At 39.9% G+C, this 26724-nt stretch overlaps 1 protein-coding gene across 2 annotated transcripts in view; it reads right to left on the minus strand.

Annotated features, from left to right (window-relative positions):
• Window positions 1-18711, minus strand: part of DCX (doublecortin) — a 157869-nt gene extending 139158 nt beyond the window's left edge. For both annotated transcript variants that reach the window (XM_080652883.1, XM_080652882.1), the window contains exons 1-3: window positions 18657-18711; window positions 16566-16951; window positions 8114-8454 (exon numbers count right to left, since the gene is read on the minus strand). In XM_080652883.1, the coding sequence (XP_080509009.1) occupies window positions 8114-8454; window positions 16566-16929 (705 nt within the window). In that variant the 5' untranslated portion in view covers window positions 16930-16951; window positions 18657-18711. The remainder of the gene's footprint in view (window positions 1-8113; window positions 8455-16565; window positions 16952-18656) is intronic.
• Between the last annotated feature and the right edge of the window lie 8013 nt (window positions 18712-26724).

Here is a 26724-nt window from a genome sequence, read left to right on the forward strand (position 1 = left end):
TTTTCTGACCGCTCATTGGCTAAGCTCCCTGTATGCTGCCACTTGCAGTATTCTTGGTAACTTGGGTAATAAGAATCCAAGAAGGTGATCTAGAGTTTTTCCACCACACTCCTGGAGGAAAAAACGAAGGTCCACTGCTGGAAGGGCTAAGAAATGTCATATCCTGCCCTAGTTGGTTTGGCTCAGTAGATAGAGCCTCGGCCTACTGACCGCAGGGTCCGGGTTCGATTCTGATCAAGGGCATGTACCTAGGTTACAAGCTCCCCCCTGGCCGGGGCCCAGGTCAGGGCTCATGCAGGAGGCAACCAATCAAAGTGTCCCTCTCACAATGATGTTTCTCTCTGTCTCTCCTCTCTTCCACACTCTCGAAAAATCAATGGAAACATATCCTCAGGTGAGGATAAAAAAAAAAAGAAAGAAATGTCATATCCTATGAAAGACACATCTTGAAAATGCCTAAAGAAAGTTGTCATTTGTTCACAGTGAAGGGACTAGAGTCCGTGTTGATGAAAACACCTTGGCATCTGCAATGGCTGGCAGTGGCTGCAGCAGTGGGGTAATGGGGCTGGTGCCTTCCCTTGATCAACCCGGTCACCTCCCACAAAGGGCTCCCAGTCTGTGAGAGGGGGCAGGCTGGGCTGAGGGAACCCCCCACCGTGCACGATTTCATGCACCGAGTCACTAGTATATATATAAAAGGCTAATATGCTAAGTGTCCCTCCACCTGTCCTACCGGTCGCTATGAGGTGCACTGACCATCAGGGGGCAGACGCTCAACACAGGAGCTGCCATGATGCGCACTGGTCATTTACAGAAAAACAGCAGCACAGACCTGGTGCCAACACAGCAACACTCGGCTTCCCCCAAGTGGGACACAGCCCCACCATCACCCCAGAGTGACAGCCCACCAAATTGCAGCCTACACTGCCATAGTGCAAAATGCGGCCCACAGCCCAGCTGAGTCCAGCTCAAAACAGGTTGCTGTGGGTGCCGGGTAATAACATCATGTAGCAATGTCCAGCTTCCTCTCTCTAGAGATGACTAGCCTCCTTGCAGTTTCTTCAACCCAGGAACATGACTTGCTTTATAGCCAGGTGGAAACATTTCACACTTTAACCAAATGTCTGTGAAGCTTTTTCCCATGCCTCATCTCATTTGATCCTCACAGACAGAAGTCCTGGAGTAGGTAGATAGGAGACATGGTGGAATCCTATTTTCTTTTCATTAGCCGGAAAATGGAGATTTAGAAAGTTTAGAAACTTGACCCAACTTAAAAGAAGTAAGAACTGGTGGACCTTGAAAATGACTTTAGGTTTTCTCACTGTAGAGAATATACTAGTAGTCAAACACTGCTCCAGTTAAATATTTTACCCTTTGTTCTCCCTGAGTGATCTACAATAATAATTTGCTTCGTGTTGATATTTACTGCTGTGTTGCTGATGATTACCTGAAAGAGAAGTTGGGGTGCTTCACTGGGCTGGAAAAAATTTAGCTACATCAGAAAGCAGGTGTCTAATTAAGCAAGTTTATTCTATATCTATAAAAGGCTAAGTTGACTCACTCATGCACGATACATATAAAGCTTTCACTGGTGCCAATCACACATGTGTGTTTCCATCTGTCATTGTCAATCATGAATTTGGTTGACACTTCCATTATAGAGAAAGGGCAAATAGCAATATTAAAATATTTCTTCTAATTAATTTCCTTTTGATGTGCATGAATTCATGCACTGGGCCACTAGTATCTCAATAAAGTTATTTTGAATCTAAAAATCAAAATAAACAAGAAGTTTTATGAACAAAATAAACTGGTGAAAAAATAGAATTAGAATCATGGAAGCATGGGACATACTGATGAATCTCAGAGAGAAGTGGGCGGGGCGGGGAGGGGGGGAAGCAGGGGAATTGACCAAAGATCTTCTTATGGACATAGACACTAGAGTGGTGAAGGGGTGGGGTGGGAACCAGGTGGAGGGGGTAATGAGGGGTAGTGGGGCATCTGTAATATTCTCAACAATAAAGACTTTTTTTAAAAAAGCTGTATTTGGAGACAATGATTTTTCTGCCACTTTGAGGGAATGACAATAATGACAAAGATTAAAATTAAAAACTAAGAACAAGAAACTAGTTACTTCAGAGGTTGGTAATGGAACAGTCTGCACCTCTGGATAAATCCCTATTTAATCCTCTTTAATATAATCAAGAAATAACTCTGATGCTGACCTCCTCCTTTGGCAACAATTCTCAGCACCTAAAATAGCACCACTGTGGTGGAGATGCCTTAATAATGGCACTGTCAAGTACTTGTCACAATTTTAGCAGGCTGGCTTTTAAAAATGATTCCTCCACTCTCTACTCATATCATCCACATTGGAAAGAAAAGTAGGTCAAATCAAAATTACAAGTTTAAAAATATTATTTGGTCACATCAACACAGGTGGCAAGAAAGAACTGAATATATGGACTGTGCAAATACCACTTAGGGACCATCCTAGAATACAATGTATCCATTATGGTGAGAACTACATCACATTGGAGATTCTAGCAACATAGAGAGGTGGAGGGTATTGAGAAGAGTAGTGGCTTGGTTAAAAATATCTAGATAGAAGCAATACTGTGAGATAAATACTCTGTTATCACGGAGCTAGAAGTACTCTTTTTTTGAATATACATATTTTATTGTTGACAATATTATAGATGTTCCCCATTTTCCCCACCTTTGCACCCCTCCACACAGTCACTGTCCCACCTCAGGCCCTTATCACACTATTGTCTGTGTCCATGAGCTATGCATATATGTATGTAAGTTCTTTGGTTAATCTCTTCTGGCCCCCCACACCCATTCCCTCTAAGATTCATCAGTCTGTTCCATGCACCCATGCCTCTGGACCTACTTTGTTAGTGAATTTATTTTGTTCATTAGATTCCACATATAAGTGAGATCATGTGATATTTGTCTTTCTCTGACTGCCTTATTTAACTTACCATAATACTCTTAAAGGTCATTCACTTATTTACAAAACTAAGGACTGGAGAAGAGATGTGATTGGCCCCACATCACATAGCTAGTGGAGAACAGAGTAAAGACTGGAACTCAGGTCTTTAAATTCCAATCTAGCTCTCTTTCCATATACGTACTGATTGTTGGATATCAACAGACTCATCAGTGTGGAAGACTGGAATAGTATGCCAAAACTTTTGATTAAAATGGCCCAACCCACCTCTATCACTACTCAGAACCAGGAGTATTTCATCAACAATAGAACTTTTTCCCTAGCCGGTTTCTCAGTGATCAGAGCTTCGGCCCTCAGACTGGAGGGTCGTGGGTATGATTCCAGTCAAGAGTACATACCTTGGTTGCAGGCTTGACCCTCTGCCCAGAAGGGGTACTTACGGGAAGCAACCAATTGATATGTCTCTCTCACATGGATGTTTCTCTCTGTGTGTCTCTCCCCTTCCCTTCCACTCTCTCTAAAAAAAGAAATAAATGGGGAAAATATCCTCTGGTGAGGATTAACAAAAAATAAAAATAAAGAAAACTCTTAAGATGATAATTTACTTAAGAAATATCCAATAACCAGGCTACACTTAGTCTTTTCCTTTCCTGAAAGTTAATATATTTGATGTGTTCCATAAGCCCTCTTCTAAAATACAAAATCTACCTCAGTGTGAGAAACCTTGAAGTATAGTCTACATATGGCAAGGTAGCTTGCAAACTATCCCCTTTCACAGTACCCAGCCTGGCTTCCCATTTTTGCTTTTTTCAATTTCATGCGCAAGCCAATCCTCTTAAAGCCTATCTCCTGGAATCAAATCTGTGGAAGGTTGCAGGGGGTGGGGAGAGGATGGAACTTTTGGTAAAATAAACATCTCCTTTCCAGCCTTGATTTTCTCAAGGGAAGGTCAGTGATAAATGACCTACCTCTTGGTGCATAATTTATAGCCACGTGGCATTTTCTATTGAACTCAACATTGACTGACAGGGTCATAACACTAGGAGGAGATAGAGGTTGGTTCTTGGAGAGCTGGAGGTCAGAGAATATAAGTAAGACCAGATGTGACTTGAGGGGGCAGAGATGATGGAGGGAAAGATAAAATGGCTACATAGGCCCAGTAAAGACCTTGGGAAAAGCATTCAACATTTCCAAGGTTAAATTCAACTCGTCTTCCTTCCTGTGTTTCCTGAAATTGCCTTTGTGCTTGCAGCACCCAGTTATTCAGTATAGCAAGATAGAAGGGACAAGTCTTTCCTAGAATACTTAGCAGTGGTTCAAATATCCCTTTGTGCTCTAATTTTCCTATTCTACCATCTATGGTTCAAAACATTTCTTAAATCTCCTGTTCTAGCTTTCAAAGCTATAGGTAATTTTGGAATCAGCTCAAACCTATTTTTTTTTTTATTCTGAGACCTAAAATTCCTGGTGAAAGTAGTTGGTAATAGAGGGATATAGACAGAAACACAAAATAAATTCATCCAATTAAAAATTGGCCTAATAAAACTAACATAAATAATACTAAAGGCTACAGTTATCCCTTAGGTATTTATCTTGAGGCAATAGTGAATCTCTGACAGCACAGATCCTGGATGTGGACAAAACCGAGACTAGAGATGCTAATAAGTGAAGCATGAAAATAGATGGTGTAAGGACCAGCTGTATGCCTGTGTACAATAGAAAAAAGCTGGGAGTTTATTGTTAAAGTTCTGCATCTCTAACAGAAGCATCATGTTCTGTGCTTTACAGAAATGAATTTAAGGCTAGACCATGTATCTACTGAGTCGGCAAATGAACCAGAAATTTGAATTCCAGTTTTAATACATCCATGATCTTTAAGCATAAAGGTCAATATGTGACTTGATTATAGAAATTGATAGTTTGGTAATTTTTTTCAACATACCACAACTACTGCAGCTGCTAAGGAATCAAAAGAACCTCAGCTGAGAGTGAACACACATCATAATACAACCCTTCATCATGTTTTCCCTGACCTCCTAGAAATCCATTATAGCCTATGGGAGTATTCAGGACCCTACAAACTACTCCTAATTACATTAGCAACTTCTTATTGAGTTGAGAAACAAATTAGTACTCCTTCCTACTGATGATGGTTAGCTTCCTGACTACACAAACCACAATATCTCAGAGGTAAGAAATCAGGAAACCAGTCTTCTATATTGATAAAACATAAGCCCTGAAAAGACCAAGGGCTCCAAAAGCACATCCTAACAAAATAAAAACAGAAAGAGATTAGAGCCATGTCTGCAGATTGTTTATCAGTATAAGCCAATCAGTCAAATGGTACACATGAAAACAGAAGCAACAATAAATCTGATATAATCAACCGGCTGTTTTAAACAGAGGAGAAAACCACTTGTTCTGGTTTATCTGGTATCCAGTTAGAGCAAGACGCAAGACAGAAACCAAGTGATGGCCTGGAATTCATGTTAAAACATTTAATAACAAATAGCCTTGACCTTACTTTCTCCTTTCTGCCTGGTGCCTCATTTAGCCAAAGACAGGCTAAACCAAATCTGACTTGAGCAAGTTAAAGCCATTGCAACACATGTGCCTTCAGCCTGCATAGAGAAAGATCATATTCCTAAGTAGTAAGAATACCCACCAGTAATCAAAGTGACTGGCAGGTGTTAACATTAAAGCTGTCATCACTAAAATTGGGAAATGGGCTGGGATCCAAAATTTTGAGCTTGGCACCAATTTTCAGTATACTCAGAATCTATTTTGTAATTAGTAGGTTTGTCCCTGCACCCCCAAATATAGTTATTTAATGTCCTTGTTGTAACCACACAACTATGTTTAATTTGTGGGTTATCCCATACATACCAATCTTACCTGTGAGGTTTGGGTAGTTAAATCTCAATCATTCAGCATCTTCTGTTAACAGCATTTCCTAGTGTGCTCTGCTGAATATATATGTGTATATATATTCCATAATATATATTACATTATATATTCTATTATATATATATATATATATATATATATATATATATATACATATATTCATATATATAATTCATAAAAGGTGTTTGTGGTTATATAATTCTGGAAGTAAATTAAATGGGCTTCCTTTCTGCAGGACTTTGTGGAACACTTAATATGCCAAAAAGCACCATGAATCTCTAAGAAAGACATATATTTTGCATCATTTTACAATTTTATTTGACCACAGAACTCTTTATGAAGAGCTTCTAGGGTCAGGGAGGTAGAGACAGTTCTTAGAATATACTTTGGGAAATATTGCTTGAAAAGTCTCCCTTCAATGACTTTCAAGTAAGTAAAGGATAGAACCATCTAGGTAGATTATCCACTCCTTTGGAAGGTCTCTATCTCTTCAGATAGACAAAAGGAAAGTGTCTGAGGCATTGAAAGCAGAGGGCCTCTCAGAACAGCTCAGAAAATCTACTTTGACCATGTAAGAATCTCTTTATGACAGTTCATTGAATCAACAAACATTTTAGATCATCCACAATGTATCAGGAGCTGAGCATTAAAAAAAAGTTAAGATTGCTTTAACTTTGCATAGTGGAGACAGTTTTCAGAGATAATGTAACATGAACCAGGTGTTAAAAGATAACTCCCAGGGGTTGGAGACATTTTAAAGAGAAGGAACAGTATCAACAGTGGCACTGATGCCTGACAAGGCATTGTTCTGCTCCCTTGAGCACTGCTCCTTAGCATTTTTGTACACACACCATATCATAAACTGGCATTTTTTAACTTGTTCCCCAAAGAAATGGGAGCCAATGTTTGAAGTAGTTGGAGAGGGATTGTCGCTCTGTGTAGACTGCTGTAGGATAAAAATCCACCCATCACTGGACTGGAGCTTGCTTACCTAGGAGGTGAAAGTGTCCCTTTATTTATTATTAGGAGTAGTCACAGAATGCCAAGGTATGGTATATCTCCACAAAAATGTTGAAAATTCAATCTAAGAATGATGGAGATAAAGTAAAGAGAAGAGAACTAACATTTATTGATATATATATATATATATATATATATATATATATATATATATGAAAATGTCTGGCAATTTACATATTTATCTCATTTAATGATGAATTTTATGCATACATATTTATATCATATGTCTTAATTTAAGGAGTGCTTTCATATCTATGATTTCCTTTAATCCTCATGAGAATCCTATGAGCATGGGTAGAGCAGTTATGATTAGCCCTTTTGTTCAAACACTAATGGTATTTTATGAGGTAGAAAGTATAGACTGATAATAATCCACACTTGTCTTCTCTTATGGGGGACACACATTCTCTTTAGAGCCACAGTTCCAATTCCCTTAGAACATTTTTTGTCATATATTTACAGCTCTCTATGCTCAAGAGAATGGTGCATCTGTCTGAAGGAGACGCCTGACTGCATTCTTTCCCAGATATTAATATAGGTGGTACTTCAGTAGCATAACCAATGACATGAAGAACCTGATTTGGAAGAGAACAGATGGCAGCATCTTTCTTGGGCTAATTTTAGGATCCTGAAACAGTTCCTTTCTCACACAAACCATCAGTGGAACCTAAATAAAATAGCTATGTCACATGGACAAGAAAGAGAGAAAAAATATGGTGTAGTGTGAGGCAAAGACAACGAAACAGACTTCAGTGCCTCCCCCAGATCTGACATTTTTCCTAAAATGCAAGGGTCACTTCAATCTCTTTTCAACAGACTGAAGCTGAATACCAGTGTGAGGCTATCTCAGAAGAAATTAGTGAGGAAAGCTCATTTCCAGTCACATGTATTGAACAACTAAGGTTGCATCATGTAATAAATAAATTCATATACATAAGAATGTAGGTCCTAGGTTATAATAAATCTTTTCTTAGAAGATAAGAAAGCTGAGACTAAGTAACCATTTTACTTAGTAAGAAAGAAGCAGATTGATTTTCAAAGCCTCACATTCCAGGTCCATTGATTTGTCTGCTGAAAAGACTTTCTTCCAAAATGAGACATAAAATATTAGATAGGAATAATGAGAGGTGGAAGAAGTGTCCCCCAACCAGAAATGATGCCTGAAGTATAAGATGATCATCCAAGGATTTAGAACAAATGAGAAGAAAAGTAGTCAGAAAAAACCCCTACCTGTTTTCCATCCAGAGTGTAAAGTTTTTTGACAACCCCGGTCTCTAGTTTGATGGCTTCAGTGATATCAGTGAGGACTTGCTCAAAAGAGTGGGCCGTCTTCTTGTTCAGGAGCACACGCACAGCTTTCCGAGGTTTCACCCCACTGCGGATGATGGTTACCAGTTTGGGACGCACAAAGTCTTTGTTCTCCCTGGCCTGGGCACTGTTGCTGCTAGCCAGGGACTGGGGGGCTTTCATGTTGGCAGATGTCTTCACATTGACAGACCAGTTGGGATTGACATTCTTGGTGTACTCCACCTTTTTAAAGAAGTTGTCTGAGGAACAAACATAGCTTTCCCCTAAGGGAAGAAATAAGTGGTGATTAGTTTAATAGTAGGTATATGGACTATTCTAACCAAAATAATAACTAATCTTGGAGTAGGACTTTTGGAGAAGTGGTGATAATAACCAATCTTAGGTACAATTCCTAATAAGGCTCTCTAACAACTTGGCTCATTCAAATTCAAGAGCAAGTAATCAGAAAAACATTATTCATTAGGTATATAATGGCATACCTAGTTGAAAAATCCTATAAAACAAAGGGGTCCCCAGGGCAATGAACACACCTAAGCATAATCTAACAAGTAGGGTTCTTAAGCTTGATACAGTTTTATTAGAATTGAAATGTTTATGTTAATTTCTAAGATGTTTTTAACATCTAGGGGCATTACCACATTGTTTCTCACATGTACATCTTCCTTAATGTTCCTGTACTGTTTCTAGACTCATAGCCCTGCTCCATTGTTATATTATAAACCTAGGAGAACTTTCAAAGTTAATACGTTTTTATTCCAAATTCAAGTGACCCAAGTAACCCTGCATACTGTACATATAGTACATACTTGCCAAGAAGCCACATTGTCCTTTGCACAGAGAACATAGCTAAGCAGTGGAATGTTGAAATGCGAAATATGTGTGTGTAGAATGTATATATGTGTGCATAATTGTGTCCTCTTACTGCTCACTGCCACATCCAGCTGGAGAAACTGTCTGAATAACAACCTGTACACTCACATACAAAAACACATACATACACACAGAGAGAATATTCCTTGTGTCTGCAAGCCATAGCTCTTGCTTGAGAAATACTCTTCCTTATTTTCACCATCCACCCCTCATCTTTCTATCTTCCCAAATGCTGCACTGTGTAGTGAGGGCTGTATTCACCAGTGCTCACCTTGGCTGCTGTAAGTAATTAGGTGAAGATGTGAGAATATATTATACTGCCTGATTTATGGATTTGAGGGATCTAGCGTAATTTTCACATATATCTGAGGCTAGAGGAAATGACTAATACAATGGAAGAAACACACGGGTCAGAGGCAAAAGGAGGGATTAGTCACCTGGGACTAGAAACTGGAATTTCTGAAGAGAGGTAGACTCAGCTTGGGGGAAAAAGTGTTGGAAACTGGTGAATTTGTTGAATAAAACACATTTGCTTCAAGGTATACCAAAGTTCATCCAGAGGTCAAGCTGCAGAAAATCAGTGGCATTTAATCAGGCTTAACCTATCAGTAATAACTCTAAATAAATAAGTAATTAGGTACATATATAAATAAACAAATAAATCAACCTACCAACTCTAGCTAGTGCAAGGGAAGCATTAAACACAATTATAGTCTGATGGCTCTTCGTCCTTTGGTTTCAGCAGGAAAAGTATGCAGAGACATTCAGAAACACCAGGCTGATAATTCACTCCCTTTGCAAATATTGATTGTTTTGCTGTACCACAAATTATTTAAGCCACATTAATTAATAAATTACTCAGTTAATACTGAGAGAAAATTGAGTCAGAACCTCTAGGGCACCTTTGAGGACATTTATGAGGGAAAATAAGTGGCTTCCAACGTATGCACAGTGGCCTCCAACACATCTCCAAATCCCAGAAACTGCTAGTGTTCACTCTTGCTTTGTATGCAAGCACAGGCACCCTGTTGCACACATGCACACATGATAGGGTGTTCAAAGACCTCAGCCAAAAGAAACCCTAATTTCTCTGGCTCCCTTGTTGACTAATCCTAACCAAACCAAGTTATAGTCTAGGGTCTTTAATTTTGTGATTTAAAAGAATGAAAGGGGTGCTTTTCAATTCCCTCATATATTTACAGCCAATATCCCCCACATCCTAGAAACAGCCTATTACCTTAACACTTCACCAGTTTTACTGGCACATTCCAAGAGGCCACGGCCATTATGTCAGATATTTTCCATAACTTGTCATACACTTTAAAACTCTGTTAGACAACTGGTGGTGTAGAAATGTGTGAAGCTATATATTTATGATTTCACTCATCTATAGTCTCTTCTGGACAGTCAGCTGTGTAGCCCTATTAGTACTCTGGACTTTTTTTTTTTTGCTCCCATCTCTTAAACCTCTTAAGCCTCTGAACTATGAATATGATTAAGCACCCCTAGATGCAAATGAACATGACGACAGAGAGCTATGGTATCATATGGCACCAAGAACTTTCCAAAGGATCCGGCCCTCAGACAAATCTACGTTAAGCACCTTCCAAAAGTACATTTCAGTCTCTCCACTCTCTCTCCTTTGGCCCTAATATGGACTAATGGAAAAAGAGCAGCTGTTGTGATGTCAATCAGAATGAGGTCCCCAGTACTTCCTACTTGTGTATTGTTGGGCAAGTTACCTAACCTCCCTTGGCTTCAATTACTTGTCTGCAAAGTAGCAATGATAATAACAATCGCTATCTCCTAAGGTTGTTTGGAGGCACAAATCAGATGACGTATGTAAAGTGCTGAGCTCAGAGCCTGGTATATAGTAAGCACTTGATAAATTCTAGCTATACTAGTGACATCTGAGTCCCTTCTAAAGGTCTATGAAAATAATTTATTTTCTTTTTTCCATCTCAAATAAGCTTTATTATAACAAAGCTGTTATGGCAATTAAATGTTAAAGAAATAGGTGCACACCACTGAGGACTCACTAATTCTACTACTGGAAAGACATCAAATGTGCTATTTCTCTAAACCCAGGCTTTCTTGTTCTGATTTTGCAAATGTCTGCAACATCTGCAGCCAGAGTTCAGTGCTTCCTGTATATCCAGTTGCCTGGCACTTGGAGCTGGGAGAGGTGTGTTGTACCTTTACACAGCTGGGTTCCCATTCTGCCACATCTTCCAAGGGCCATTTCCCTCCCATTGGGAACCAAAAGGAAAGCTGGCTTCAGAGAGCAAACAAGGTGAAAATTTGCTGGAATTGACAAAGTTCTTTAGTATGAGGAATTAAGGAAATGAAGTCATGGAAGTACAGCTGAAAAGGCAGGAAGGGAACAAGATGTGGGTTCAAGATGATCTAATGTCTACCTCCCTTCACTTTCAGGATGGCTCCATTTTCAAAAACATTAAACATTTTCTCAGTGTGAAACACTTCTGCCTGGGATTTCTCCTTTTTTTTTGAGGCTTCATTACTCAAGAAGAAACATATTAAATGATAATTCATGGTATTATCATACCTACTAATGATGCATCTCTCCCAAGTATCCTAAGATCGTCCTCTCTGGCAATGTGCTTGCTTTAATAGTCAGAAGGTGTTCTCATCTCATTGGAATAAAGGAGCTATGGCAAAGAAACTGAATCATAGGTAGGGTCACCATACAGTTCAGATTTTCTAAAAAGACTGTCTCAATTGTAAATATTCTGTCCCCTGTTCTGCATAATAATGTTCAAAATGTATACCCCTAAAATTGTTCTGGACACTCACATACAAGAAATTGGGGAAATATTTGGGCAGGATAAGAGGGGAGGAGAAAGATTCAACAATGAACACTAAGCAAGACAAAAGAAAATGTCATTCATGGATTTCCTTTGTTGGGAATATAGCTAATAAGGGCCATTTTCTATATGACTTTACTAAGACCCTTGGTGTAGGATATGTGGGAAAGCTGACATCAATACCCTGACTTTGGTCCCAAATTTTCCCCTTGCTACTTTCAGTATGTAGAAACAGACAGTAGACTAGAAGCATTAGACAAAGGAGTGCCATAAGGCCAGAGTGATTGTTAAATGATTGCTTTTTTAATTTCATTTTAGGCTACATATTTAATAGTGTGGAAATTTGAAAATATAATATGTTCTATGCTCCATTATTCCGTTAATCTACAAAGCAAAAAACTAAAACAAGGAGTTCTGCATTCCTATGGATTCCCACCACTGTAGTTAGATGAAGGGGACCATCAAGATCACCTAATCCAGTATTTCCCAAGTCTTAGGGCTCATAAGAATCACCTGGGGAGATTTGTAAGCACATACATTCTGGAGCCCTAGGCTTGGGGCTTCTAACACAATAGATCTAGGGTGTGGGCCAGGAATTTATATTTTTCTAAAGCTCTAAAAGATTCTTAAAGACAGCCAGGTATGGGAACCACTAGCCATTTCAACCCCTCACCAGCATCATGATCATCATCATTACTATGTTTACATCATTAACAATAATGGTGCCTTGTAACTATAATTTTACTTTGTCATTGTATTTCCATACCCATTATCTGTTTTTATTCTCATAACCACTATAATAGATATAGAAGTTAGGTGTTACTAGTTTCATTTTTCAGATAAGTATATTATATATTCACACTCTACATAGTCCTGTAATTCACCAAGGAGTATTACCACTGCACCCAGGAGTGGTAAATGAGAGGAGTCCAATCTAGCAAGACTCAAAAGGATCAAAAGAAAATGAAGCTCCAGTCTTCAAAATTATATGTATACTTATTACAATAAGTATATTATAGCAAGTATACTATAAAATGTGCTCTATATATACATGGAATATTCCTCAATAAAAAAATGAAGTGTTGAAACATGGTATAGTATGGCTAAGCCTTGTCAACAGTTTTCTAAGTGAAAGAAACCAGTCATCAAAAGTACAAGGTGTAGCCAAAACCGGTTTGGCTCAGTGGATAGAGCGTCGGCCTGCGGACTGAGGGGTCCCGGGTTCAATTCCGGTCAAGGGCATGTACCTGGGTTGCGGGCACATCCCCAGTGGGGGGTGTGCAGGAGGCAGCTGATCGATGTTTCTCTCTCATCGATGTTTCTAGCTCTCTATCCCTCTCCCTTCCTCTCTGTAAAATATCAATAAAATATGTTTAAAAAAATTAAAAAAAAAGTACATGGTGTACCAATGGACACAGACAACAGGGGGGTAAGGGCATGAGTGGGGGGGGATGAGGGGGGTAATGGGGGAATAAGGACACATATGTAACACCTTAATCAATAAATAATTTTTTTAAAAAAAAGAAAGAAAAGTACATGGCATATGATTCAATTTATATAAAATGTCCAGAACTGGAAAATCTATAGAGACATAAAGTAGACTCATTGTTGCTTAGGGCTGGAGAGAACAGGGGAAATAGTCAGTGGCAGCTAATTGCTACACAGCTTCTTTTTTTAAAAAAATTTATTGTTGATAGTATTACAGATATTTCCCATTTCCCTCCTCCCTTTACATGGTTTCTTTTTAGGGTGATGAAAATTGTCAAAATTAGATTATCATGATGGTTGCACCACTTGGTAAATTTTCTAAAAATCATTGAATTGCATGCATAAATGGGTGAAATTTATGGTATGGAAATTGTACCTTAGTAAAGTTGTTTTTTAAGACAAGTTGTTTTAAAGAGAACATTAGTCATAGTGATAATGAGGACAAACATATATTCATGTACCTAACAAGTTATAAAGTAGGATGACTCAAACAGCAATTACTACTCTTTATTCACTGCTACTGTGTGCCAGGCAGAATACTACACTCTTCATAGCCATTGTCTTAATTGTCAAAGCAGTTATTCCCACTTTGCAGATGAATAACTGAGGGGTTAACCCATCAAAAGGGTTTCCCCAAGGTCACAAGCTAGCAGTTAACAGATACTGGATTTGAAGCAAATCTGAATCCAAATATTTCTGTTGCCATTACCATCTTCTGCCTCTAAGACTATAACCCAATGCCCCTGATTCTTCACCCAGCGATCTTTCTAAACATTTTTAATTCTAAGTCTCATGGGAAGCCATGTATATGATTTTTTAAATCTTTCAACTTCTTCCAAAAGTTACCAAAATGAGAGACTTCTGCCCTGAATTCCTATATGAGGCGTTACAAAGGACAAAAGGGAGGGAAAATGCCCCTTTTATTTATCCTCCTCATGGCAATGCCCCTTCTTTTCTTGCTCTGTGGTAGTGGGGAAACCAGTCACATTTATCAACATTATCCCAGAGATACCCCATAATTTCCTTGACTAAATGGGCAGTACTCTGGAGGGGCCAGCAGTGAGGGCCACTGCAGTTTGTGGTCATAGATGACATGAATAAATGCAACTGAGACATATTCATACTCTATATGATCCAGTAATTCACCAGGGAGTGTTATCACTGCACCCAGGAGTGATAAATGAGAGGAGTCCAATCTAGCAAGACTCAAAAGGTTCAAGAGAAAACGAAGCTCCAGTCTTCAAAATTACATGTATTACCTATACTAAACTGAGATTGTAACACACACACACACACACACACACACACACACACACACACACACACATATATATCTGGGGGTTGTGAATCAATACCAAGGTCTTATACTTGAGCAATACATGTTAAAAATAGATTTTTTTTGGTGGGGGCGGGGAATCTTCCTTTTATCAAACACAAGACCATTCTAATTCTTGCTTTAAATACATTGTCACTTGGCTCAGAAGTCTGCGGTAGTGTCTATTATGGGCTTTAGAAGATCACAGCTAGTGAAAATGAGGACATATTGGGTGATTTGGGTTGCTTTGTTTGTGAAAATTATTACAGAATAAAACCCTCAAATTTGACTCAAATGTGTATTTTACAGTGACAAAAGACAAACACTTTTTGATGACTCTGTTGGACAGCTCCCTCAATTTAGCTTGAAGCCCTTCTTCCAGTTTGCCGTGACTCTCCTTTATTTTAAGATATACATTAGGATGGCCAATATTTCAATTCTCAGGAAAAGCCTAGGATTAACCTCTGCCTGACCATTTAGCACATGATCAAATAATCTAAGCCTCCTCAGCATTGTTTTCCAAGGTCAGTTAGTTATGTAGAAAAACCTTGGACTTGAACCCTGAGACCTAAATCTAATAGCCATATGGACACTTATAAGTATCTTATAAGTAACTGGCCCTAAATTACTTGACCTTACTTTGGAAACAGCAGCTACTTGCAAGAATGTGGTCTCATACAAGGGAAGCCCTCATGGTCCTTTGTCTAGGAACACAAGAAACCTAGAAGCAGTGAAGCGGAGGCGGAGCACACTCACACAAGTCATTGAATGTGCTATTTCTGCTTCCTTGTTGGCTGTTTCATAATTTATTTCCCTAGGGAACTGCCTGCTCTAAACACACCTTTGCTCAGGGAATGGAGGGAGTGAGGAGTGAAGGCTGGAGAGTGGGGGAGAGGTTGGGCAGGGGCATTTTCATTATCACCACTTCTTGAGGCTGTCCTTGAAAGCACTGTGTTTAGGTTAAACTGATCACATATGTCATATCAAATTAAAAGTGGGGGTAGGAAGGCATCCTCAATATAATTTATTTGATGAAGTAAAGTAGAATGCACCTCAAGATCTATTTTCTAAATGACTACCAAAAAAAATACTTTATGAATGAGCAAGTTTTGGTAAGAGCTCAGCCCCTGTTTTTGGGTGTCTACACAGGTTGTCAGGATTTTCAGCAATCTAGTCATAAAACTCAATTGCAAAACCAAAATGTAGAGAGGATTTAAAAGGGTCTAGGTACAGTTAGTCAGTTCCTATTTTAGTAGGAATAATCCTTATTAAAATACCAGGAATACCTACAGCTTTCTTTTATATTTCTCTCAATGACCTCAGCCTTAGGGACACACCCTGAAATGGGCTTTTTAAAAGCAACAGCTGAGCAATGACCACTTACCTAAAAGCATAATCCTTTGTGAACATATTCAAGAAGTCCTACTTTTAAGATGTGTATTTCCAGAGTTGCAATTCACAAATAGTCTCTTAGCAGTTCAAAGGACATTTGAGTATATTTTCTTTCTGTTAACTCAAACTTATTTCCTCATTTAACACCCTTAATGATTTCATTGTCTGCCTTGATAGTATATATTTAGAGTTAAATATTAAGAACTAGAGTAAATGACACACAATTCAGGTTTTCCTTTGTAAACCCTCATGGATAAGCACAATGCATTATCACCACGATTTACACTTGAACCCCAGCAGAGACTGAAGGTCATGAAGGGTAATCGCTTACGGCTCTGTTGATGCTTATAAAATCAGAAGCTTGAGCATCAACGTGCTGTTTGACAAATATATTTCCTAATTTCTTTCATTGAAATCCAAAAAATGTAACCATTACCAATGATGCCACCTCCCACCAAAGGCCACCACCCACTCCTTGAATTACCTTCCTCCAGTTCATCCATGCTTCCGATTTTCCTGGATCCATCAATGGTGTAAATGTAACGCACTCCCTGAGGCAGGTTGATGTTGTCAGACAGTGATCGAGTCAGGTCAGCCAGCAATGCATCAAAGCTGCGAAAACGGTCAGAGGACACAGCGTACACAATCCCCTTGAAGTAGCGGTCCCCATTGCGGTAGAAACGTACCTTCTTGGCTTTCTTCTCATTGCTCAGTGCCTGCAAGGTTCTGGTTCGGTAGAAGCTACAATGGGCGCTGTGAGTGGGGCTAGGCAGCCCATTCATCCGTGAGCCTCGCATGTTCCTGGATGCCTTATCTCTTTCGTCAAAATGTCCAAAATCAAGTTCCATATTTTAGTGGAACCTCAAATACCTGAGTATTGGAGAAAAGGGTCGGGGTGAAAAGAGGAAAGAAAAAGCAGTGGGGAGAAAAAAAATCAAATATTAGCCAGATCCAAATCTGCAATCTGCTGCTTGTGAAAAGAATTGGTTGAAAAAAGCCAGTGACCCATCTGCTGCTTGCCCCTGAGCTGCAGGAATATTGATCTTAATAGAGAAGAAGGAGGGGCTAAAGGGGTACTGGTGGTTGTGGGGGTTGGGGTGAGAGATAGAGAGAGGCACTTTTGGCACTGTGCCAAACAGAGAAGTGGGAGGGATTTTGAAATAGCTTAAAATCCTGGGACCTACTGACACTGACTCCTATCAAATTGTAACTTCAGGCTAAATACATTAAAACCAGCATCTGTTTCCTCACACATGCTCACATGACTAACAGTTGTAAATGAATCCATAGCCTAACAAAATTCCCCTTGAAGAGAACAGAAGGAGCTAGCCAAGGTTAGCATCTCTAGCTTAGGAAACAATTTTTGTCTCTCAGTAAAATGACTTCGAAGGGGAGTGTTTTAATTTTATTCCAAACTCTCTTTCCTATTCTAATGTGTGAATACCCTCCCCCCAGAATAAGCCTTGAGTAAGAGTCTCGTCTAAAGGGGCAGCCTCTAGGGAATAGCCAGTGTCTTTGTGCTATTCATCAAACCCTTTCCCCACCAAGCTGGTACAGCTATACAACATTCATAAGAAATAAGCTGGGGGGAAAAAGGATTAGAAAATTCAGTTAACTATTTATTAGGTTTGCTTCCCTCTGGTTCCATTTAGTAACAAAATTCTCTTCTATTTTTTTAGATGCTTTATCCCCCTTCCTACCAATGAAACCCCACCTCTTAACAGAATAATTTAATTGTTTGAAAGATTCCCAAATGAATCTCTGAACAGCATATGGGGTCTTTAGAAGCAAGCACACCTTTCATTGTTCTGTAGTTCTACCCTGACTGAAGGGGCATTTTGCCTTCACAGCAGGCAATTCACCCCAAACCTGTCTATTGCCCAGGTGTGTTACAAGAGGAGGAAAAGATGGTCATCTGTCAGATTTGCTTTCCCCCTTATGTTGAACAACAACAACAAAGAAAATAAAAACATGACATCAAATTCAACATAAGTCTCAAAAGCTAGCAAAGGTAGTGACAGCTTAGGAAACAAACTATTAACATGCATCTCACATATGGGGATAAAAGGACTCACAAAGCAAACAGGGCTCAGCTGCTACACACTGCCACAATGAGATATTTTGAAGGGACCAGAAGGATATGAGATAAAGGAGGACTGGTGCCTAGTAGGTTTGCCAGACTCAGTCCCCTCTTTCTTCCAGTGTCACCATGACCTGTGCTGAGCTCAGCATTGTCTGTCAGACAACCTGCAGTGGTAGAGACCCCACCTCCTCAAGACAAGTAGCAAGCATTTCCCCAGGCATGCTAGCAATGCTTGGCTCTAGTGTCAGGGGTGGTATTATTCTAAATAAACATCACAGTGAAAACAAAAGAACATCAAACTCACTTTTTCAAAGGAAAATTCCAGGTAGAGGCTTAGGAAACAAATCCAAGAATAAGGCAGGGGGCAAAAAAGAGACACAGAGACAGGGGTAAAGAAAAAGAGAGAGAAAGAAAGAGAGAACTTTGCCTTGTGCTTTTCCCGTTTGACATCTGTTACATTCTTCCTGAAAATAACTTGAAAGCCCCACTCACCGGTTTTCTGCTGGTTGGGTGGAGATGCTGAGAGAAAGAAAACCAATCTCTCTGTGCCTTTGTTGTCTGAGCTCCAAGCAAGAAATTCCTGCCAGGGTGGATAGATGCCTTCTAGGTCCTAGTGCCTTGCATCTCCCCTATACTCAGGCTTAGTGAATTCCCTCAACCTCCTATGATTAATTGCATGTGTTTTTTTTTTTTTTTTTCAATTTACAGGCTGCATTAACAACTAGAAAGGTTTCATTTATAACCAACAGGAAATTGCAGGGTAGCAAAAAGATTGCACAGGCAAGTTTAGAATGCTCTAAGGAGCAATGTGCTAGCCTTTTCTTTTACCAAATTGGTAATTTCACTTGGCCAAAATCTTGACTTAATCTGCCTGGAGGCTGGACACAGTCAAACCAGGCTTCCTAGAAATTGTTGATCTCTTCCTTTCACCTTCTTGAGAGATAACATTTAAATCGGCAAGTTCTTTAAGGAATTTTAGTCTGTTCATCCAACAACTGGGTATTTTTTAAAATGAGGACAATGGAATAGACTAAGAGGGAGTAGGAAACAGACAAGACAAGGGGAAAGAGTTCCAGATTTCATAGAGGATAGAGTTGAAAAAAGGACCCCAAAGACCTTTCAGCTTTGGTTAATGGGATCTGCGAAATATACCTTTGAGAGTTTGAAACTTCAAATGCAACCCAGAGATCTTTGTATGTGAACTAAGTCTGATGGTTACAAGATAAATATTAACAGCTTTCTCCTCAAATTGCCTATTTGTTAATAATTGGCTACCTTATATCAGATGTATTATAAAGAGCAAGGAAGCATCCAAATTGAATTTATTAAATCTAGCCAAACTGTAAGACAAAAGAAGAGAAAGATGAGAGACTAAAGTGGGGTGGGCTACCATTTTCACAACTAAGGCTGCATGTATTAATATTTAAGTCTTGAACTATCATGGTTCCATTTTTACTTGGCTTCCAGGAAGCTCAGAGACATTAGTATGGTCAGTAATTATGTTATATCTGATTCCAAGTATAAGTAACCCTTCTTTTCATATATAGCTACTGAGGGTTTACAGTTAAGCACTTTCTGTGCATGTGTTTTACTGTAAGCTACCTCAAAGTTGGGTAAAAAAATATGATTTTTCTTCTCTGGAAGGTGTTGGCTTAGCAATGCCTAAATTATCTATGTCAGCTGGGTGGTCAGCCTCAAGTGTGCAACAAGTATAGCCAAGTCCCCCTTGCTGCTGCACTCCTGGTTTCTAAATAAGTTCCTGAGGGAACTGCATGTGTCTTTTTTCATTTGTTTCTGCCTTAAATTGCAGTCACCTCTTGAAAAACCAGGGTTATTCACATCAGGTGCACAGAAATATCAAGGAATGGGAGTAGGGAAATATGGAAATTCCAATCAATGGTTGCAACATCCTTGTCCAGCAAGGCCAATATCTTAAATTTTTTTCTTGCATCATAATCATTCTGTAAATATAAGCAATTCATTTTGCATCAAAACTAAAAATACTTTTATTTCTAGTGAGGATGTAAGAATAGATAGATTTTTAGAACTTAAAAAAGGGGATTCAGAATAGATATTAGAGAAAATGTCCTCATGGTATAAGATTTGCAACACTACAGTGGAAGCTGCAAACTGTTTCTAAAAGACAATCTAGAATAGATGGCTTTGTTTGTTTTACACATACCAGAGAGCAGGGGGGTAAACAAAATCAATGTTTCCCAGTGTGAGGTATGTGGATGTTAATAGGTGTTCTTTGTTGTCTGAGCTCCAAGGAAAAAGGTTCTGTGTTCAAAAGCCTTTAAACTAAACGGTGATGAGCTACACAAAATTGGTTTTCTTTATCATGAAATTTCTCAGGGCCTTTAAGAATCTTAAAATATGACACAAGTCTCCATAAAGACAACTTAGCATAAAGAGTTTACCAGGCTTTTTTTTTTTTTTTTTTAAGCTCAGAACCCACCACCTGTAGTCTCAAGCATCTCATGGACTAATGTTCCGTGGAAAAAACTTTTGCAAAGCCTGGACTAGATCATCTTGATACTGGGGAAGGGCATGTAATAAGAATAGAGCCACAGTTGCTTAACAATTAGTCAGTCATCTTACTAACTACTGATGAGAAGTTTTCTTACAGACCCTGGGAAACTAGAGGATGAAACAAGGCTTTAAAAAGATAAGATGCCTCGATGGGTCGATTACTCAGAAAAGAAATACATTTTGAGAACAGACCAAGGAGAGGACACACTTTGATTTGGTTGCTGTACCTGGACCCTGACCCCCTCTAGGAATTTTTCTCAGGAGTGATGACCATTCTCCAGTCCCAGGAACAGGCTGAGCTGTTTGTAACATCATAAAAGATTAGCCACCTTGTTACTGAACTCCTGAGGGCCGGACTGCAGACCGTACTCTCCCCCTTCCCTGTTACACTTGCAGCTAATCTTCTACTTCATGTGCATATATAATCGGCCAACTAATGAGGGGGATCGGAGCAGACTTTCCAGGGTGACTGACTGCTCTCCCCGTACTGCCAGCATAATTGGAATAAACAGTCATGTATGATTCAACCCCGTCTCTGCTTAATTTGGCTCAAGTAGTGACTGGTGGCCTCGGACCCATTGTGTCTGGTTTCAATCTCACAAACATATTTTTTCTCAAAGAACTCTCAGCTACTCACTAAGACATTTTCTCTCCCATCTTCAGAGAAGGATCACTGGCAGAAGAGAGTTATCAGGCATGAGTTCAGGGGGAAAGTACTTCTTTGTGTATGGAAGTCAACGTTGACGATCAAGGAAATTCACAAATATTAGTTATTGTGAAACATCTGTTATTGTGATGATTAAATCAGTAAATATATGTAATATTTTACTTATTTAGTAAACTAGTGGCCTGGTGCACAAAATTCGTGCATGGGGGGGAGGTCCCTCAGCCCGGCCTGCACCCTCTCTAATCTGAGACCCCTCAAAGAATGTCCTAATGCTGGTTTACAGGGATTGGGCCTAAACCGGCAGTCGGACATCCCTCTCACAATCCAGGACTGCTGGCTCTTAACTGCTCACCTGCCTGCCTGCCTGCCTCATTGACCCTAACCATTCTGCTGCCGGCCTACTTGCCCCCAACTGCCCCCACCACCAGCCTGCTTGCCCCCAAATGCCCCCCCGGCCAGACTTATCACCCCCAACTGCCCCCTGCTGGCCTGCTTGCCCCCAACTGCCCCCCTGCTGGTCTGCTTGCCCCTATCTGCCCTCCCCCACTGTCCTGATCACCCCCAGCTGACCCCTACTGACGGCCTGCTCACCCCCAACTGCCCCCCTGGCAGCCCGATCACCCCCAATGGCCCTCCCCCACCAGCCTGATCACCCACAACTGCTGTCCCATCCTGGCCTGATCACCCACAACTGCCCTCCCCTCTTGGCCTCTAACCACCTCTACCTAGGCTCCGCCACCATGGCTTTGTCCAGAAGAACGTCCAGAAGGTCTCCTGGAAGGTCTCCCAGTCTAATTAGCATATTACCCTTTTATTAGTATAGATAGAGGCCTGGTGCAGGGGTGGGGGCCAGCTAGTTTGCCTTGAAGGGTGTCCCGGATCAGGGTGAGGGTTCCCTTGGGGCATGGGGCAGCCTGGGCAAGGGGCCTGTGGTTGTTTGCAGGCCAGCCATGCCCCCATGGGGTGAGGGTCCCCACTGGGGGGTGTGGCCAGCCCGGGTGATGAGCTGAGAACTGTTTGCAAGCTGGCCACACCCCCTTCAGGGTGGGGGTTCCCGCTGGGGTGCCTGGCAAGCCTGAGTGAGGGGCTCATGGCTGCTTGCAGGCTGGCCATGTCCCCCAGCGGGGACCCTCACCCCGTGGGGGCGTGGCCAGCCTGGGTGAGGGGTTGAGAGCTGTTTGCAGGCTGGCCACGCCCCCCAGCAGGGACTCTTACTCCATGGGGGTGTGGCCAGTCTGGGTAAGGGGCTGAGGGCCATTTTCAGTCTGGCCATGCCCCCCAGCGACCCAGGCTCCCAGCCACTCCTTCAGCGGCGGCCAGGACAGGAGGGAAGCTTGGCTTCCTCCGTCACGGGGGGCAACCCAAGCCTCCTGCTCGCTCCAGCTCCATGGCCGCTTCCATCTTTGTTGGGTTAATTTGCATACTCACTCCTGATTGGCTAGTGGGCATAGCAGAGTAACAGTCAATTTGCATGTTTCTCTTTTATTAGTGTAGATAATATGTGTAAGTATTAGCTTTATTATCCCCCAAATGTTCACATGCCAACTCCCTCACTTCTCTCAAGTCTTTCTTCAAATATCAACTTCATAATGTGATAAAACTAGACCAACCTAAAGTTACAATCATTTTTCCCAATCCAGCACTCCCAATTTCTCTTATACTGCTCAGTTTCTTTCCATAACACTTGTCATCTTCCAACATACTACATAAAATACCTATTTATTGTGTTTATTATATATCTCTCCAAAGTAGAATACAAACTCAACAAGGGCAACAGATTTAATGAAATATAATTAACGATTAGCAATGGTTTTATTTGTCTTAATACTGTATTCAAAGTGCCTAGAACAATGTTTAGAAAATAGATGGTATAGATATTTGTTTAACTGGGCTAAAGCAGTGGTTGGCAAACCACGGCTTGCGAGCCACATGCAGCTTGTGAGCCATGGTTTGCCGCTCTGTTGACTAATGAGTTTGCTGACCACTGGGCTAAAGTAAGGAAAGCATGGAATATTCAACAGATGACATTGGGATTAACTTTCATATGGAAAAAATTAAATAAGATCACCTCACATGGTACATAATAATAAACTTCAGACATTTTAAAGACTTGATTATAAAGAACAGAACTTTAAAATTATTAGAAGAAAATCTAGGAGACTCTTTAAATTCTTGTGATTAAAAAAAAAAAGACCTTCATCAAGAAGCAAAAAGCAGAAATCTTATAGAAAAACTAGAGGCCCGGTGCACGAATTCATGCATGGGTGGGGTCTGGCCCACCTGCCCCGATTGGGGTGGGGGGACCGATCAGGGGCAGGGCTGGCCAGGGGGAGGGGCCACAGGCAGTTGGCCAGCTGACCCTGCCCCCTGGTCAAACTCTTGGTCAAGGGGACAATTTGCGTATTAGCCTTTTATTATATAGGATAATGGTAAATTTGATTATAGGAGAATTTAAAGCCTCTGAAGACAAAAGATAGCATCAAAACATTAAAAGATAAGTAATAGACTGAGGAAATATATTTGAATCTTATATAACTGATAAAGGATTAATGTCTTTATATATATAGACATTAATATATATAAAGTTACACCATATCAATAAGAAAAAGGCAAAACTCCAATAGGAAAAATGAGCATATAATAGGTCCATGTTGTTCATAGAAGAGGAAACCCAATTGGCCAATAAACATGTGAAAATACATTCAACCTCATACTTAACTAGGGAAATCCAAGTAAAAACAGAAATTACATATTTGACAAACATTAGGTTGATAGAAATTTTTAAGTATGGCATACCAAATATAGGCAAAGACAAAAAAAGCTGAAATTTTTATACAATGTTGGAGGAAAGATAAATTGGCTCCATTTTGAAGAGCAATTTTTGGTAACTAGTAAAGTTGAAAATGTATATCAACCTATGACCCTAAAATTTCATTTCTAGATATGCATCATAGGAAAATTCTCATGCATGTGATCAAGAAGAAAGCTACAAGGATATTCATAAAAGCATTATTTTAAATGTTGAAAATTAAAATAAGCCAAATTTCCATCATTGGTATAGCAAATTGAATTAGTGGTTATTAATACATGAAATATTATATAAAATAAATGAGTGTTATGTGTAAATGGTGGTGCATAGATTTCTATGCAGCCATAATTTTTATTTCTCTGGAAATAAAATGCTGAGAAATATAATTGCTGAGTCATACCATAATTGTACATTTAGGGTATTTTTTTTGGAGGGGGGGTTTTGGCACCATATTTTCTTTTATTTTATATTTTAAATTAAATCTTAATTGTTGAAAGTATTAAATATGTCCCCCTTATCCCCCCTTTGACTGCTTATTGCCCACCTTGGCCCCCGCCCCAGGCCTTCACCACCATAGTGTCTGTGTCTATGGATTATGCATATATGCATACAAGTTCTTCAACTGATCCCTTCCCTCTCCCTGACCCTCCCCCATCTTCCCTCTAAGATTCCACAGTTTGTTCTATGCTTATATGTCTCTGGATCTATTTTGTCCATCAGTTTATTTTGTTCATTAGATTCCACATATGAGTGAGATCATGTGTTACTTGTATTTCCATGACAGGCTTATTTTACTTAACATGATACTCTCCAAGTGTCTCCATGCTGTCTCAAAGGGTATGAGATCTTTCTTTTTTTCCCTTTATTGATTAAGGTATTACAAATGTGTCCTTATCACCCCATTGCCCACCATCCCCCCAAATCCTACCCTCACCCTCGCCCCCTATTGTCTGCGTTCATTGGTAAGGCTTATATGCATGCATACATGTCCTTTGGTTAATCTCTCCCCCTTACTCCCACCCTCCCCTACTTTCCCTCTGCGGTTTGAAGGTCTGATCAATGCTTCTCTGTGTCTGGATCTGTGTTTGTTCATCAGTTTATGTTGTTCATTATAATCCACAAATGAGTGAGATCATGTGATATTCATCTTTCACTGAGTGACTTATGTCACTTAGCATAATGCTCTCCAGTTCCATCCATGCTGTTGCAAATGGTAGCAGTTCCTTCCTTTTCACAGCAGCGTAGTATTCCATTGTGTAGATGTACCACAATTTTTTAATCCACTCACCTGCTGATGGGCACTTAGGCTGATTACAAATCTTAGCTATGGTGAATTGTGCTGCTATGAACATAGGGGTGCATATATCCTTTCTGATTGGTGTTTCTAGTTTCATAGGATATATTCCTAGAAGTGGGATCACTAAATAAAATGGGAGTTCCATTTTTAGTTTTTTGAGGAAACTCCATACTGTTCTCCACAGTGGCTGCACCAGTCTGCATGCCCACCAGCAGTGCACAAGGGTTCCTTTTTCTCCGCATCCTCACCAGCACTGGATATTTGTTGATTTGTTGATTTGTTGATGATAGCCATTCTGACAGGTGTGACATGGTATCTCATTATCGTTTTGATATGCATCTCTCAGATGATTAGTGATTTGGAGCATGTTTTCATATGTCTCTTGGCCTTCCTTATATCATTTTTCGAAAAGTATCTACTTAGATCCTTTGCCCGTTTTTTGATTGGGTTCTTTATCTTCCTTTTGTTAAATTGTATGAGTTTCCTGTAAATGTTGGAGATTAAACCCTTATAGGAGATAACATTGGCAAATATGTTGCCCATGCAGTGGGCTTTCTTGTTGTTTTGTTGATGGTTTCTTTTGCTGTGCACAAGCTTTTTATTTTGATGTAGTCCCATTTGTTTATTTTCTCTTTAGTTTCCATTGCCCTAGAAGCTGTATTGGTTAAGAAATTGCTTCAGCGTATGTCTGAGATTTTGCTGCCTGTGGATTTCTCTAATATTTTTATGGTCTCCTGACTTACATTTAAGTCCTTTATCCATTTTCAGTTTATTTCTGTGTATGGTGTAAGTTTGTGGTCTAGTTTCATTTTTTTGCATGCGTCTGACCAAATTTCCCAGCACCATTTATTGAAGAGACTATCTTGACTCCATTGTTTGTTCATGCCTCCTTTGTCAAATATTAATTGAGCATAGTGGTTTGGGTCAATTTCTGGGTTGTCTATTCTATTCCATTGGTCTATTTGTCTATTCTTTTGCCAGTACCAGGCAGTTTTGAGAACAGTGGCTTTGCAATACATCTTGATATCTGGTATTGAGATCCCTCCTACTTTGTTCTTCTTTCTCAGGATCTCTTCAGCTATTCAGGGTCTTTTTTTTCCAGATGAAATTTTGGGGAGTTCTTTCTAGCTCTGTGAAATATGCTGTTGGTATTTTAGTAGGGAGTGCATTGAATCTGTAGATTGCTTTGGGTGGCATGGACATTTTAATGATGTTAATTCTACCAATCCATGAACACAGTATGTTCTTCCAACTG

The sequence above is a fragment of the Plecotus auritus genome (genome assembly GCF_963455305.1).
Source record: "Plecotus auritus genome assembly, chromosome: X".
Lineage (NCBI taxonomy): Eukaryota > Metazoa > Chordata > Mammalia > Chiroptera > Vespertilionidae > Plecotus > Plecotus auritus.